Consider the following 17,742-nt stretch of genomic DNA (forward strand, 5'->3'; position numbering starts at 1 on the left):
AGTTCCTCAAATAATGATCAGGCTTACTAGCTGCTTTGCTTCTCAAATATACTCTGGTTGGCCTCTATTATTTTCTCCTACCGATAGGGAACCCACTTAAGGACTCTATACGGGCTCTGGGATACCCCATAAGGCAAAGGGAGCAGTTTTTCTTATAACAGTGGTTTGCCTTTGGGAAGGGGAGCAAGTGGGATTTCCACCAAGGCTGCAGCAGGGGATGATTTATACTTCCCTGCATGATGGTCCTGGTGAAAATAGCCCCGCCTTGTGGGCACAGTGACTATTAATAATTTTAAAACCATTTCCAGGTGCTGGAAAGTAACCTCGGAGCTATCATTGCAAAGCGGGTGTTCCGAGCATGGCGAATTGCGCTGGCAGAAAAGCTGACACATAATTATGGATTTTAAAGGAGGATTAGCTAATCCTCATGCATTTGATTCTATATGGCTCCCATTCTTATATTTTGTAAACATGGGCGTTTGGCCTCTTACACAAGGCAGGAGTCGTGTTGGAAGGAAGGGCACCTCAGTCTAAATGATTATGTTTCTCTGATGATGGCAATGTGCCTGTGGCATGTCACTCAGTTTCACGAAGGAGGATCCAGGGCTGGCCCAATACGTTTGGGTACCTGAGGCGAACCACAAAATGATGTTCCTCCTCACTCTGCTAGGGAAGAAGGGGGGAGGGAATGAAGATCCACCTCATGAACAGGGGGGGGGGAAATAAAGAAGAAGAAGGGGGGGAGTTTGGATTTGATATCCCGCTTTATCACTACCCGAAGGAGTCTCAAAGCGGCTAACATTCTCCTTTCCCTTCCTCCCCCACAACAAACACTCTGTGAGGTGAGTGGGGCTGAGAGACTTCAGAGAAGTGTGACTAGCCCAAGGTCACCCAGCAGCTGCATGTGGAGGAGCGGGGAAGCGAACCCGGTTCCCCAGATTACGAGTCCACCACTCTTAACCACTACACCACACTGGCGTTAGAAACAAGGAGGGAATCACATCAACCCAACGGTTAAACTAGGAATCAAGGGCCGTTGTGAGGAGAAAGCGTCTCACTCTGAATCTTGATGGGTAGGGGGCAGAGCCTAGGAGACCCCTGGAGGGCACCCCCCACCTAGGAATGGGAGGAGACCAGCAGCACCTCTGAGAGGCCACTGCGGAGGCAGAATTGGGTGAGAGGGGTTGCCAAGGAGATGGCAGATCTAGACTGGAAGAAATGTGCTACTGAATTGTTCATTGGAGGCCGGATTTCCCACACCTGTGGATCCTGCTGCCTAATGTGGTCGCCTCACCTTGCCGGCCCTGGGAGGACCACGACCTCACAATAGGAGGGGATAAATAAAAGGGTTCCATTTCATTGTTTGCTACTTTGGATAGTTGTACCGGTTGTAGTTCAATGTAGTGCTATAGAGATTTCTGCTTGCTCAGTGGAAGTATCTCCCCCTTCCTCCCCCCATGGGCTTTTCTCCACCCTCCAGAGTAGATCTGAGGGAGGCGTGAGATCAAAAAGATGGGGAGAAAGCCCTGCTGTGCTAGTGGGGATCCTTATGGTGGCTTCTGCTAAGGGAACCAGGGGATTGAATCCAGCCTAGTTATTATTAACTAGATGTCTCCATCAGAGAACCTCTGTCATAGGCCCATTGAGAAGTGAATCAACTGGAGAACGAATGCCCCACAAAATACCCTAGGTTTCAATTCTTGTAGACACGGATGTAAAGTCTGGGTGACACTCTAGATTGCATGAAACAGGTTCAGTGGCAATTAGCCCAAGGAAGGCCTTGCAGCTGAGCCGGCAAGTCAGGTGTGAGTTTAAGCCAGGCTTTTCAGGTAGGGTTGCCAACTAACCAGCGTGGGGGGGGGGGTGCAGGGGGGGGGAGTCCCAGTCTGCTCCTGTGCCTTTAACAGCAGACCTGCAAAATTTGGCATCGGAAGCTTTTCACAGCATGGAGAGAAACATGATCGCTGGTGAAACTCTACACATCAGGCTTCTGCAGTGAAGGCACAGCGTGAAAGTTGTCAGCCCAGCTCCCCAAATGCTAGCCCACTTTGCTTTTCCCTGGGCCCCCACGGCACTTCCAATCCTACCTGGGCTGAGTCCAGTGCTGGCTTGGGTTGTGTTCATCACATAGCCATCTGGCTCAAAGCAGAAATCGCTCAGTCCCTGAAGGGAAAGGGGAAGAAACAAATGTCTCTTTTACTGCAGTCAGTTGCTAGCGGGATCTAAGCAAAAATGTGTGGCTGCAGAAGGTGGAGTCCAGCACCTTTGACTGCTGTGGATCACTCTGACAGGCATCACAACAGAAGGCTCAAAGCTAGGATGGTGGGGGTGGCAGCTTTGATCCACAGGGCGTGGGAGAACGTAGAGGGTTCAAATAGAGATTTTTTTGGCGGGGGGGGGGGGACTTTGAAAGGAAAGAAATAGTGAGTACATGATCTAGGCACTGTCTCTGCCAAATGTATTAATGGAAAACAACAACAACAGCCCCAAACTCACCACAGCAGCTGCTGTCTCCAGCCCCATGGAGCCCCAGCTCAGGATGAGGACTAGGAAACTCATGACAGTCATTCTGTAGGCAGGAAAGAGAGAGGAAGGCACTCAAATGGGCACTGACGGTGGTGCAGTCCGGGCAGGACATTGGGGCAGAAGTCGATGGCCTGGCTCAGCTAAATGAATAGGAAGACCCCCCCGCACCCTAACACAGCATGCCCTGTAACATGTCCCAGTGCAAAACCAGGATGCTTGTCTTCTGGGACTGTGCTCCCGTGCAAGTCACTTGACCCATGTGAATGTCATGATCTTGCACAAGACGCACATCTGGCCGTGATCTCACACGTTTTTGGATCCCGAGCTCTTGTGTGTTTGGGGGCACCATGCTCTTGCATGAGAGCGCAGGCCACCCCCACCCCCCAATATGGGATGTCCTGATTTAATTGGGATAGTGGCTGGATGTGACCCATCCATGCTGGCTCACATCATTTGGAATTAAGTGAAGGAGGGCCATCTAGAGAGCGAAGGGGGGCATGTGATTCTAAGACCAGAATCTAACATGACATAACTATATCATGGGGCACTGAGGGGGCTGATGGGAGTTGTAGTCCAAAATGTCTTGAGGGCACCAGGTTGGCCAAGGCGCTAGTGCAGGTGCAATCTGGTGTGAGCACGCTGCCTAATCACCATGAATGGGGATATTGCCATGGTTTTGCTTCAAAGGGCTGCTCCATTAGGATTTGACAAACAAATACTAATAGTCCTTGATAAGTTTGGATGGTGTACAGGAAACCCAGCTGCAGGAGTGCCTGGTGCAAATGCTTGGGAGACCAGGAGTGAGCAAGAGGGCTTAGAAATGGTGAAGACATCGATGCAGGAGGTGGGAAAGAGGTGTGGAATGGTGGCAGGGCCTTTTTGGTGGTGGTGGGATTTGGAATAGTAGGGGCAATTGCCCCAGGTCTCATACACGGAGGAGCCACATCAGTATTGGCAGATTGTACCACTGGGCAGAGGGGAGGGGAGAAGGAAAGCGGGGGTGTTGCCTTTGTTAAATAATCGAGTCCTGAGCCAGGGAAAGCATCCGGGTTGCAAGGTCTCTACGGGGTTCTGATAAAATCATAGCATCGCAGAGCTGAAAGGGCCCAAGCAGGTCACCTGGCCCAACCCCCTGCAATGCAGGAATCTTTTGCCCAACGTGGGGCTTGAACCCACGACCCTGAGATTAAGAGTCTCATGCTTTGCCAACTGAGCTATCCCAGCTGTGAGGTCTGCAACCCTGCAGGTCTGCTCCTTTGCGTCTCCACTCAGGCTCTTCTGGGATATTGGCAAAGGAAGTGAGTATTGCGAACAGATCCCTCTCATCTAAAGGCTCTTGCAGCGCTGCCTTTTGGAATGTCTCACTACTCTGTTTGTGTGCGTTTCTGCAAATCTTTACGTTTTGATATTAAACATCCCCCCTGTCCCCCGAGGGAGGGCCATACAGCTTGAAGCCCACTGATGTTTTGTTTCAAATGGGCAATTCCTCAGTGCATCCCTGTTGGGTGCGTTTAAGACGCCCTGTAGATTTGCTTCCTTGTCTCCCTCCTCCCTCTACCCTCTTCTCAGTTGCCGCCTCCCAACACCAGCAGCTCCCGGATGTGCCCACCAGATGGCGCACTCACACGATTACCAGCCACTTGATCTGCTTCGCCAACCCCAGCAAGGTGAAGAGACAGATGATGAGGTCCAGCAGCAGCAGCAAAATGTAGGCCAGCCACCTGGGGTGCCAGAGAGCGAGAAACGGGAGTGAGGATGACGCACTCGGCCCGCTTCTTCCACCTCCGACCCTTCTGCCCACCTCTTTCCACTGCCAGGTTGCTCCCCCCCCCCACTGCAGAGTTGTAGGCCTCTGCCATTGGCCAAGGGACAGGGGCCTGGATGATGCCCCTCTGTCCTACCAAGCCTCCCAGGCAGTGGTGCAGTGTGTTAAATTCTGAAATTCACATGCTCTTCATGGCACTATGCAGGAAAAATGGTTTTTTGACCAACGCAGGCATCATGGCAAAACACTCCCCAAGTTTCCTTCCCACACCCTATACCTCCTGCTTTGCTGAACATCCAGGCTGATTAGCAGACTTAAAAGCATTTTCACTGTTTTGCAGGCATAGGCAAATTCGGCCCTCCAGATGTTTTGGGACTACAACTCCCATCATCCCTAGCTAACAGGACCAGTGGTCAGGGATGATGGGAGTTGTAGTCCCAAAACATCTGGAGGGCCGAGTTTGCCTATGCCTGTTGTTTTGTGACATTATTGTTGGTCATCATAAAGCAGTGGTTGGTTGTCAAACTATTCCCCCCCCCCCCCCGCCTCTGGATCACGCTTTCAGAATAAAAATTTGCTCGCGCCAAACCGATTTTTTTTTAATTGATAAGAAATACTTTGGAAAACAATCCCTAGCTGTGCTTGATTTATAACACAGGACACAACCGCTTTATAATACGGTCAGGGGGACATCCAGAAAGTATAAAACAAGGCAGCTACACATAAGATTCCCACACACTTGATGTTCTTGCTCTCATCCTGAAAAGATATCTATCCATATTCTGCAAATAATAACAATATTTTTTATTACTATACCACACTGAAATGTCTAAACATTTATTAGATTGTCCTCGAATCTTTCTGACACACTTGCCATCTTCTCCCGCTGCACCCTCTGAGAACCACCGTCATAAAGGGACTTTGGGGTTTCCCACCCACCCGCCTGCAAATGAGGAGTGGCAGTTCAACTCATAGTCTTACAGACTGATGTAAACCTACTTTGTTCTCTGCTTAGCTTATTTGGGGCCCCTCCGGACTGGTGTTTTATTATGGGTGTGTTTGAGAACATGTTATTGACACAACAATATAGTGTGTTCAAGGCAGGTTCGCTCTGTATTTATTAAACTGTTCTGCCGTGCTTCCTCAATCCTATCACATGGTGGCTATTTCAGAAGGGCTAGAACAATTGTGGTCCACAAAGGTTCTAGGATTTCAGCAGGAAGTGATGGGATGTGCACTGATGGGAGATGTGAATTGTGTTAGCTTACAAAGGCCTATAGACGGCTGGTGTTTTTACTGTTGATAAGATTCTCAAGGTTGTTGTTTTGTTAGGGAATGCATGAATGCTGTTTTGAACTCTGTGCTTTTTTTAAATTCCAAGTCGCCTAAAGAGTGTTTTTGTACTAATAAATCCGAAAAGCAACAATGAAAAGAAAACATATGCGCTCCCTGGAGTTGCGCTTTTTCTCATCATATATCCATTTCAACAGAAACCCCGTCTTTCTGTCAGTACTAATACCCACCATTGTTCTTCCAGCATTCCCCAGTGCAAAAAAGATAAAGGTAAAGGACCCCTGGACAGTTAAGTCCAGTCAAAGGTGTCACTGGGGTTGTGGTGCTCATCTTGCTTTCAGGCCGAGGGAGCCGGCATTTGTCCACAGACAGCTTTCCGGGTCATGTGGCCAGCATGACTAAACCGCTTCTGGCGCAACGGAAACCAGAGCGCATGGAAACGCCGTTTACCTTCCCACTGGAGAGCTACCTATTTATCTACTCGCACTGGTGTGCTTTCGAACTGCTAGGATGGCAGGAGCTGGGACAGAGCAATGGGAGCTCACCCTGTCGCGCGAATTCGAACCGCCAACCTTCTGATTGGCAAGCCCAAGAAGGTCAGTGGTTTAGACCACAGCGCCACCCGCGTCCTCAGTGCACGCCCTTCTTCACCACCCCATATCTCACCTGTAATCTTCCAGGTAGCCAATTTGTTCTGCTAGGACGCTGGGCGTGCTGCGTGCCTCACCCCAGAAAGGGATGCCATCCAGCATTTGCGCTACTGCCTCTGCCTGGCGGCGTGTGTTCCGCACCACGGCCACCAGCTCAGTTCGTGGGGACAGTGTCTCCTCCAGCTGGGTCAGCTCCCCTCGTACAGTCGCCGAAAGCAGCTCCACCGTCTCAGACACCTTTGGGTAGAAAAGAGGAGAGTTGCAAAGCAAGGTGCAGGCAAGGAGGAGAAGCCATATGGCATTGTGTGGCGTGCAGGGCCTTGGCACAGATTCGTACACCAGACGCCCATGGCAAACGCGACGCATTGTGCCCCATGTGCGCCTGTTCACACCGGACCCGAGTGCCAAGCTGCGCTTCGAGAACAGGCTGTCCTTACATCGGCGACAGAACGACTTAACCACAGGGTTAGTACTGGAGATTGGCTCCCAAGTTGCCAGCACTGCAGAACCTTTTCTGCACTATAGTGGGGGTTGGCGGGGTCAGGCTCTGTGACCTGGATTATGCAAAATAAACATATTTGCTGAGATGTGTTCATTTCCTTCTTCGCACAGCCAAAGGGAAGAGGACATTTGAAAGTTTATCAATGGCTATGAGGTGTAATATGGAGGAACGCCTTTCCGCGTTTAGAGGCGAGACTCCCTCTGGTTGCTGGGGACAAGCATGGGGTAGCTGTTTGTATCACACCAAGGGGGCATTTGGTGAGCAGTGAAGACAGAGCGTAGGATTAGATTGACTCACACCCTTGGCTTGCCAGACACCATGACCTTGCCTTCCACACGGTGGGAGGGAATCCGGTGTCGTGCTGTTCTAATGTTTTTTTTTTGGTGCCTGTATTTTTGCTTACCCAATGGAACCACCCCCAAACCCCGCACACCATTCTGGGGGTTCTCACAACCTCCCAGAGCCGATTTGAGGCATGTGTGTGTGTGTTGATGATGTGCAGGGAGAAGGGGAGGGGAAGCCATTCTGTGCCAGCCAAAGTCCTTGTGTGGGCTTCCAGTAGCAGGATGAGTTTGTTCAATCTGAACCAGTGAGTTTCTCCACACCTGGCGGAGGCTGTTCTATTAGTGCCCCACCAACGTCATCTCAGCCAGCCCCCACGTGCCCACCTTCTTCCTTAAAAGCAGCCCACAGGCTGGCAGGCTGGCTGTTGCCTTTCCTGTTCCTCAGTCTCCGTTCTGTCATTGTAGAACTTAGCAGGGATGAGGACAAGTTGGCTCTGCCTGTCCTTGGCTCTGGCGCCACCTACTGTTGGCCTCCCTGCCTTCTGCCCTACCAGTCCCAATAGACACTACCCATCACTGCCTGCGCCACACATGGCATTCTCATTCCACTCATGCTCCACAATATGCTACAGGTGTTCACCTTTTAACACCAAGTGCACTAGACCTGCCCTTCCAATTTCCCTACATGCTCTGCTGCTGACACCTCTGCATGCTGAGCAGGGAGGTCTGAAGGGGGAATCTCTTCACATATTTGGCCGGGTGGGCATAGACATCTCCCCTGCAAACCGGAGCCCTGATCGCTCAGGGTTCTCGTTCTAAGTGGATAATAGATGAATACTCAGAAATCTCCCCTTTGGACCTTCTGTTCGTGGTGTGAAGGTTTCAGGGTGTAACCAGAAAGGACAGGGCTGGCTTGCACACCCTGATTCCTCCCTACACATGCTCTGATAACATGTGGGGGTGAATGCCTAGATATGGCTTAGCGCGTGCGACAATCTTAGCCGCCGTGTGCCGTCATATTAAGGGCACTTGCAACATGTTGGACGCATGCTGTGCACATGTCCCTGGAGGGAATAGGCATGAGTCAAATACCAGTGATCTAGCCATGGGTTGCTTACAGGCAATTTCAACCTATGGTTCCTCTCTGCAAGTGGAGCACAGGTTAAAAGCATATTCAGGGATAACTGACCATATAAACAAGTGCATGGGGTTTCCCGGCTCATTCGCTCACGCACTCACCAGAGCATCGATGGAGCTTAGTGTGTGGTTGGTGTTCAGCAGCGAGTATGTGACCTGATACACCCCATCGTTGGTCTCGCTGTTTCCATAGAAACCGATGCCAATCCCAGCGCTGTGTTGGGGGTGGAGAGAGGCAGAGAAATGGATCAGCATGCATGCAGGGTTTGCAGCTGGCATAATCCCGTTCCCAAAACAAGGAGAGGGTGTCCCTTAAATCCTGCATGGGCCCCATATCTGTGCTGCTCGTGCCTGTTTATACCGGGGTATATAAGAAGCAGAAAGTCCCAGCTGAATGAGGCCAATCACCCATCGAGTGCAGCATCCCGTTCTCACAGTCGCCAAGCAGATGTCTATGGGAAGCCGGCAAGCAGGACTTGAGCGCAGGTCCTGCACAGCCCCCCTAAAGCTATGTAAGGTGGAGCTAGAGCGGCCACGTGTGCTACTTCACAGAGGACAGCTCTCTTTGTGAAGTACCGAGCCCAGTTTAAAGAAGAACAGCCCTAAGGAGGCGAATGTGGGAAGGGCCCTTGAAGTTGGCCGTCTAATAGTTAAGCACCTGTCAGAAGAGGCTCCAAACAGCCCCCAGCTCAGTCTCAATAGCTTCCCACACTCTTTGATTCAGAGCTTGTGCACTAAACTGGAAATGCAGAAAGCAGGTGTTTCGTCTGCTTCACCTATGCTATATTCCGGCTCCAAAGAGGCGTTGATCATTGCACAGTCTTTGGATGGAGGCCTGCCGCAGGGCTTCTCTTGGACCCAGAGAAGGGAGGGAGAGGGGAGCCTGGAATCCTGGGACCCAGCTGACAGTGCATTGAACACAACATAGCAGGAGGCGAAGGTGGGGCTTTCCAAACCGGGCTGTCGCTCTCTCCCTTTTGCAATCGCTTGCAACGTAGCCTCAGCATCCCGTGCAAGTCTCGCCACTGCCATTATCTGTGGCGAGGGTGGGCGAGGACGGGCAAGGGAACGCAGTGGACATGTGTGGATGGTAACAGGCACCTGTGGACTGGGGGGGGGGCAGGTGCATATTGGATGTGCACTCATCCAGCCCATCCTTGCAAATGGCTGTGTAGCCGTGCTCCCGAAGAACCCAGGGCAGGAACAAGGAGGGATCCTCCTGCAGGCACAGTGGAGGGAATCTTTGCCAAAAAAGAAAGAAAGAAAGGAGGAGTCGCATCAGGAGAAATGCTAGTGCAGATGGGAAGAGCAGGAAAGGAAACAAGGGACGAGCCCGAAGATGCATTGGGGGAGCAGCATCAAGCCAGGGAGGAAAACGTCTAAGCTCCTTATGGCAACTGGCTGGGGATTGGGAAGGGATTTGCGCAGAGAGGGAACAAGTGAGCGTGAAAGGAACTGTGCGCAAGAGAGACCCCGTTAGCTCCCCACTCACCCCCCCTCTCTCTTTCCTTCTCTCCCTCCCTCCCTCGTCCTGGATTGGGCCACCTATCTGCGCCTGGCTCCTGACAACCGGCGTTTGCCCACCCCCTGGCTCGCTTCTTAACTGTAATTACGGAGCATGCCGGGTGGGTAATTACAGTCTTTCTGGTAATGACACAGGCGTGCGCAGAACAGCTGCAACCAAAATGTATAGGGATTAGCACAAGAGGGACCAAAAATACCGACGGTGGTTCTTCCTTCAGTCAGACCTGCCCTTCTCCGCACATTCATCCACCTGAGCCACACTCTGAGGGGCAGTTCGCCCGAGTTCATGGACGGCTAGTTTTTTGTTCTTATCTGGTGGGGTTGTTTTTTTTCTAAGCTAGGGGTTTTCTTGTTTGTTTGTATTGTAGTATTTTATCCAGGTTTCCCAGGATTATGTGCAGGATTGGTGATGAATCAGACTGGAGGAATGCACAACTCCTGCTCTTCTTCCATTTATCTCTCACAACCTGCCTCCCTTTCCACCTGTTGCTCTACCCCAGCATCCTTAAATGCCGCTAATTCAGTGATGCTATACTGACATTACAGTGGTACCTCAGGTTACAAACACCTCGGGTTACAAACACTTTGGGTTACAGACAGCGCTAACCCGGAAGTAGTACCTCTGGTTAAGAACTTTACCTCAGGATGTTGCCAGACTCCAATTCCCACCAACCCCACTCTATGGTAGGGGATTATGGGGGTTGTTGTCCAGCAACATCTGGAAGGACTCCTTGTGATTTGAACCTATTTGTTCATGCACTGCCTTCTGGAGTGGCAGAAAAAACAAAATGTTCCATCTTCTATGTGACTCTTTTTTTAAATATTTGAAGACAACTGTTATATAACGCCTCTGAATGGTTTCTTTTTCAGCCTAAACTCCCACCTCCCACCTTTCCTCATAGGATTTGGCATCCTGGCCCCTCAACCCTCTTTGTCCTCTAGACACATTCCACTGTTTCTATATCCTTCCTAAAATGGGCTGCCCGTTTTAGGTACTCCAGGTGAGGCCTTACCAAAGCCGACTAGAAGGGCTCCATCATTACCCATTGCAATCACAACAGTATATGGCTGTGTTATGGCTATAAGGCACCTTTGAAGCATATCCTTCCACCCAAAGAATTCTGGGCCCTGTAGTTTATCCCGCATGGCGTTGCAATTCCCAGAAACCCTTAGCAAACTACAGTGTTCTTTGAAGGAAACAATGTGCTTCAAATGTGCTTTCAAGGTCTAGTGTGTACATGTTGATGCAACCCAGAATTGCATTTATCTTTTTAGCTGCTGTACCGTTGTTACATCAGTGTTTGAATTATGGGGGAGGGGGAGTGATAGGCAAGTTCTTGGTACCCCCTCCCCAAATTTGGCCAGATCATTGGTCCCTCACAAACCTACTAAAAATAGTAGCAAAGGGGGCTTTTTGCAAAAGGAAAGAGGGAGATAGGCCAGGCCTGTCCTCCCTTTGAGTCAAGCACTGAGTTACGCTCTGTGGGCTGAGTGGGAATCAATCCTTTTTAGGGAAGATCGCTCTGACAAGAGTTTGGCTCCACACTGAACTCACTCAAGCAACCTCTCAACTAGTCACCTCATCTGTCTGAGTGTCCAGTCCCTTACATCCATTCCTGGCCAGCTCTGAGGATCCAAGGCTGGCATCAGGGTCACGATCCTACCTTTGCACAGGGCACCCAAGGAGGTTGTGGGCATGCCCGCGAGGGAAATCTCAGTTTGGCATGCCTCTTGCGTTAGCCCGGCCTGAGCTCTCCCCCAAATCCTGGAGCCAGCACTGCATTCACAGATCCACCTGCTCTCCCTTCACACACCAACCCCCAGCCGTTCTTTCTTTCTCTCTCCCTTCATTCACCCCTTCATTCACGTACCCACCCAACTTTCACACAGGTCTTTGCCCACCCCCATCTTTGCCTCTTTCAGTCACACCAGGCCCTCTCTTTCTCTTTCTCCCTAAATCTCATTTCTATGGCAACCACCTCCCTCCTCTCCTTGCAAGGGGGGGGGGGAGAGGCAGCACCATTCTCATGATAATAGAGTTTTTTCATTAGATGGGAGGCAGTTCCCAGACTGAAGGGTGAGGGGATAAGGAAAAAAAACAAACCATGGTGGGAGGGAGAGTGTTCCTGGCTCCAATCCCACCCCCTCCACAGACCCTCTCTTACTACCCCTCTCTTTCCAAAGAAGTCGGGAGTCTTGGTTCCCATCCTACCCTTCCCTAAACTCTCTAGAGAGCATTTCAGTGGGACAAGAAAAAAGAAACTTGATATCTGGGCCTCAAGAGTCTCAAAATCTCCATGTCTGGGAGACTGGTCAATTACCTGTTCTGGATAGGTTTGCACTCCCTCTGGTGGAGCAACTTTGCAGCTTGGGGGCACTCCCTGATCCATCTTTGTCACTGGAGGCTCAATTGAACTCTGTGGCAAGGAGAGCCAGCTTTGGTTGTGGCACCAGCTGTGACCATTCTTGGACCAGGATAGCCTGATGACAGTGGTCCATGCATGGGTAACCTCTGAGCTTGATTACTGAATGGTGCTTTCTGTAGGGCTGCCCATGTCTCTGGTCTGGAATCTGCAGCCAGTGCAGGAATGCAGCACCCAGTAGGCTCACAACTTGGGCCCAAAACACCTTAATGTTGACACCGGGAAAGGTCCTGGAACAGATCAACAGTCTGTCTGTGAGCACTTAGAAGAGGGTGCTGTGATTACTAAGACCCAGCATAGGTTTCTCAAAAACAAGTCATGCCAGATGAGCCTCTCTCATTTCAGGGGAATGCTAGGATGTAGCGTATCTTGAGTTCAGTAAAGCTTTTGACTAAGTCCCTCATGATGTTGTTATTTGTTTGGGGTGTTAAGCTGTGTCTCCTCTGAGGCCTGTTTCCAGCAAGTGTTAAAAGCCAATCAAGCCTTCTAATTCCTGGAAGAGCCAAGCTAACTTCCTGGTGAGGTGATGGGGGATTAAAGATAAAAGTGAGTGAAACCATGAATGCAAATGTTACCTTTATACGGGAGGCAAGTTTACACCCACCCACACCCCTACCTGTCTTCCATCCAGGCAACCAAGAGGCATGGTCAGGGTTCAAGGATAATGTTCTAACCCAGCAAAACCCTCAAGGAGGCTGGTGAGGGGTGTGGCCTGTAGGGGGAAGAGTTTGTCTTGGGGAGAGTTCCAAGGGTCAGATAGAGGGGGCTGAATTTGCCCCCTACCCCCCGCCAGAGGTTCCCACCACAATTCTGGATGGATAGCATAGATAGCTCCATTACGGTTTGGTGGCAAGATTGCTCTGCCTTTGGGACAGTGATGCTCACTAGATGCCTTCTGATTTGTAGCTGCTGCTGGTGCCTTACTCTGTTCTCCCAAACCACTCATCTCCTCCTCCTGACCCTCGGCCCTCTTCCTGTTTCCGTCCACTAGAACTCTCTCCCACTCCAAAGGACCCAGTCAGTTGTCTTAGCACTTCATCCGGATGAGCAAATGACCATTTACTGCTCCAGGCGGTTTTCCATGCAGAGGACGGGTGGCATCTGGCTGCTAGACCCTCCCTGCCTATCCGTCTGGAAGGGTTATTTCTCCCTGGGCTGGATGAATAAAGGTCCTCATGCTAAAAATATCTCCTAGCCACCCGCTCTTTTGAAGCTCTCCAAAGAGCAAAGGGATCGCATAGGCTACCCATTCGCACAGTGTGGGGTGAGACGGACAGTTCTGTGAAATGTAGTCTTAGTTCAGAGATGGCAGGGATTGAATGAGGCGGAGAAATTACCGTAATCTTAGGCTGTCTGTACAACCACAGCCTTAAGCTGCCCCCCCCCCACTTTCGCCTCAGGGTTGGAACAAGTTCTCTGCAGCTCCATGATTCTGTTTTTGGGTGCTTAAAAATCTATGCTGCAAAGTGAATTGGAAGATCAGCATGGAGGGGCAAGAGGAGATGAGTTTCCTAAAACTATCCCACTTACACTGTTGTTTTTTATGCTAGAAACTTCCCTCCCCACAAGTTGCTGTTGTTGTTGTTGCTGCTGTTCAGTTGTTGTTGTTGTTGTTGTTGTTTTACCCCTGTATTGAGAAAAGATGCAGGTATCCGAAACTTTTTTTCTGAGCAGGGGTAAAAGTAGCTGGGAAAGGAGAGACTTTTCGTCTTCTTGTGCTTCAAATTGCAGCCTCAGCAGCTTCATTGTATTTAAAACAAAAACAACAAAAACAAATAGCAGGAAATATAAGATCACAGGATTGTTGTTGTTGTTGTTGTTGTTGTTGTGCCCATCTGACTGGGTTGCTACAGCCACTTTGGGTGGCTACCAACAAAATATTAAAAACCATAAAATGAAACAATTAACAACAACAACAACAACAACAACAACAACAACAACAAGCTGCCTTGGCTTAAACTGAGTCAGCCCATTGCTCTATCTACCGGTAGCTCATGATTGCCTATACTGACTGGCAGAAGCTTTCTGGGGTTTCAGTCCAAGGTCTCTCCCAGCCCCATCTGCAGGTGCCTGGGATGGAAACCTGGGACATTCAGGATGCAAAGCTCAAGTGCCCCTCTACTGCCAACACTTTTGTAAAGTCTTGCTCCTCCACTCGGAACCAACCTCTGTCTTCACCTACAACCCCACACATGGTGTAATGCAGGCATAGGCAAACTCGGCCCGCCAGATGTTTTGGGACTACAACTCCCATCATCCCTGACCACCGGTCCTGTTAGCTAGGGATGATGGGAGTTGTAGTCCCAAAACATCTGGAGGGCCGGGTTTGCCTATGCCTGGTGTAATGTGAAGCAGGTCACTTGCCCTGCTACACAGCGGGGCTGCCTCTTGGCAATGGAAAGGTCGGGGAGAAGCACCTGCAGTAAGACAGTCCCTAGCACTCTCAACAACCCGCAACTCCCAGGACTCCTTTCTGGAAGCTGCCATAGTTAATCGGGTATAAAAGAGATGTCTGCAGTGTAAATGTGTCCCCTAGGAAATGCCAAGAAGCCTGCTTGAGTGTCCAAGAGAGGGTAAGAAACATTCGGGGTGGGGAGCTAGTAATATTCTAGCAATAGGGAAAGTGTAATGTTCTAAACATCGTAGCCTAACATATGGGATAAGGAACCCGAGGCCATTGCCATATTACCAAATAAGGCAGAGCAGGCACCGGCCTATGGGCCCCACACCTTTTAGGGCCCCCGCGACAACGGATCAAAATAATATTGATTTGACCTTGAAAGAAAATTACAATCAAGTATAAGGAGATAATTTGCAAGGGCTCCCCTCCACCGAGATTTTGACTGCCTAGGGACCTCCACAGGGTTTAATCCGGCATGGCCTGAAGCCCACGAGATGATGATGGACCCCAACTCCCATCAGCCCCAACCAGCATGGCCAGTGGTCCAGGATGATGGGAGTTGGGAGTCCAGCACCATCTAGAAAGCCACCAGTCTGCAAATCCTGTTCTAACAAACACCAATGTGCTAATTAAAATCAGGGTACTACAAATATGTCCTACACAGGGATCTCTAAACATAGGATTAAAATCCTCTGCAGATTTCTAGAAAGGGGGGGAAGGGGAGCAAATGGAACCAGCATGTGTTATTTCTGATTACAGGCCAATTATAATCCACTAACTAATTGCACTTTGAATGACAAGAATGAAACAGATACTGCTTCATCAAGAGGGAATTACTAACCATGTAGTTACACTTCTGCACAAGGAACTAGCAATAATCATGGAAACCCCACAATGAGGGGGATGGTAATGGAGGAATAATAAAGGGGTAACAAAGATGTAGTGAAGACCACCAAAAAGGGGAATTAGACAAATTCATGGAGGATACGGCTATCAATGGCAGCTAGACGTGATGGCTATAAGAGCCAGTGTGGTGTAGTGGTTAAGAGCGGTAGACTCGTAATCTGGGGAACCAGGTTCGGGTCTCCACTCCTCCACATGCAGTTGCTGGGTGACCTTGTTCTCTGAAGTCTCTCAGCCCCACTCACCTCACAGAGTGTTTGTTGTGGGGGAGGAAGGGAAAGGAGAATGTTAGCCGCTTTGAGACTCCTTCGGGTAGTGAAAAGCGGGATATCAAATCCAAACTCTTCTTCTTCTTCTTCTTTTGCATGGCCTCCAGGATCAGAGGCACTCTGCGCCTGAATACCAGTTTCTGGGGATCACGAATGGGAGAGCGCTATTGCATGTGTCCTGCTTACAGTCTTTCTCTGGGCATCCCATGGGCCACTGTGAGAATGGAATGCTAGGCTAAATAGGCCTGATTCGAGTAGGGCCCCTCCTACGTTCTCATCGAGAAAGGGCGTAGTAAGTTCTGGTTAGAACTGCCTACAAACGTAGTAATTGCATTCAAGCAAGTTCTAGCAATAACCTAGCAACAAGCGACGAAAAGGTTCTAGTAACAAGAGACGAACAATTTTTTAACAGCAAAGGACTTTGTTACAGAGAACACTGCAACGTTGGTCTGTTTCTATTGCTACTTGTACAGGCATAGAGCGTCGACGCTATACAAATTACTAAGGATCTGCTAATGAGAGGGAATCCGTCATTTTTCGGTAACAAATTTAAGCTAGTACAAAGTGCTGCGGCTGGTTTTGACCAGAGCCAGTTATTTGGATCATGCAGTTCTGGGCTTATGGCAGATTCGCAGGCTACCAGTCTGTTTCCAAGCACAATTCAAAGTGCAGATTGCAGCCTAAAATCAAGGCATTGGGAACCACAGGCCCTGAGGCCTCACTCCTTTCTAGGCCATACTTATCACTGGCCCTGCTTTGCACCCTCCTCCTGTTTTTTTTTTTTTTTGCCTGGCTGGACTGTGTCCTTGACCTTTGATACTGCTCTTTTATTTTTTGGTATGTACGTATGGAGTGTTAATTTTGGATTGCCTTTTGTTGATTGCTGTGTATTGTCTTGTCTTGTTTTGTATTTGTTTTGTATTGTTTTTTAAACTAATAAAGCATTAAAAAAAAGAGAGAAAATGCCCTTGGTTGCCTGGCTGAAGGATACGGAGCAGGGTGTAAGTGCGTTTGAAAACTAGCCTGCTGTGCAAAGGTAAAATTTGCATTCATTGCTCTGCCAACATTTGCTCACCACTGTTGGGTGGCCCCCAGGAGGTTTCCTAGAAGGGAATGTGGCCCTCAGGCTTACAGGGCTTTCCACCCCTGCTCTAAATGGTTTAAGGGTTTCTCTGCCACCTACAGAAATGCATTTTGTCATCTGTAGTCCAATTGGTTCAACTCTTCCTGCTCAGGGTTCTGTCAACCCATTTCCATCTCCAACCAGGCCCGAGACAGTGCCTCTTAAGTAGATTACCGGTATATATATGCATGCACACACACACACACACACACACACACACTTTGCTTTTAGCTGATTTGGGGTGACTTTGTGTCTAATCTATTGAGCCTGGAAGTAGGCAGTTGGGAGGTATCTGGAGGAGCAAAAAGGAGTGCAAGGCCCATTTAGAAAAGTCATGTGCCCTATATTACAGAGGACAGTCCTCTTTAGACTCTACCATCTATTGGAAAGAGTTCTCCATCTGAAGAACTGTCCGATCCAAATTCAGCTTAAAAAGCCGTAAGAGGAGAGGGAGAGCAGGAGCGGCTTTGAAGTTGTCCACCAGCACTTAGCACAGGGCTCAGCAAACTTTTTCAGCAGGGGGGCCGGTCCACTGTCCCTCAGACCTTGTGGTGTGCACAAGGTCTGAGGGACACAAAGTGTGCACAAGGTCTGATATTTTTTTTGGGGGGGGGGGATGAACGAATTCCTATGCCCCACAAATAACCCAGAGATGCATTTTAAATAAAAGGACACATTCTACTCATGTAAAAACACACTGATACCCGGACAGTTCGTGAGCCGGATTTAGAAGGCGATTGGGCCGGATGCAGCCCCCAGGCCTTAGCTTGCCTACCCATGACTTAGCACTTGGACAGCAGACTCAACCGCCAACACAGCCCACCTCTTCAAGAGTCTTGCCCACTAGGATGAGGTGCATCGTATTTTCTGCTGAAATTATAATAACCACGTCTAAATCTGCACAGATACATCTAAATCAGCACATGCAAATCCGATGCAAAT

The 17,742-nt window shown here is 49.7% G+C and overlaps 1 protein-coding gene across 3 annotated transcripts in view; it reads right to left on the reverse strand.

Moving 5' to 3' along the window:
* TTYH1 (tweety family member 1) overlaps window positions 1–17,742 on the reverse strand; it is a 65,877-nt gene that overhangs the window by 19,857 nt on the left and 28,278 nt on the right. For 2 of the 3 annotated variants that reach the window (XM_033168947.1, XM_033168948.1), the window contains exons 3-7: window positions 8,260–8,371; window positions 6,251–6,471; window positions 4,152–4,247; window positions 2,497–2,569; window positions 2,088–2,163 (exon numbers count right to left, since the gene is read on the reverse strand). In XM_033168947.1, coding sequence (XP_033024838.1) covers window positions 2,088–2,163; window positions 2,497–2,569; window positions 4,152–4,247; window positions 6,251–6,471; window positions 8,260–8,371 — 578 coding nt within the window. The remainder of the gene's footprint in view (window positions 1–2,087; window positions 2,164–2,496; window positions 2,570–4,151; window positions 4,248–6,250; window positions 6,472–8,259; window positions 8,372–17,742) is intronic. The other variant, XM_033168949.1, reaches the window with a different exon arrangement.

The sequence above is a fragment of the Lacerta agilis genome, chromosome 14 (assembly GCF_009819535.1).
Source record: "Lacerta agilis isolate rLacAgi1 chromosome 14, rLacAgi1.pri, whole genome shotgun sequence".
In the NCBI taxonomy this organism is placed as follows: Eukaryota; Metazoa; Chordata; class Lepidosauria; order Squamata; family Lacertidae; genus Lacerta; species Lacerta agilis.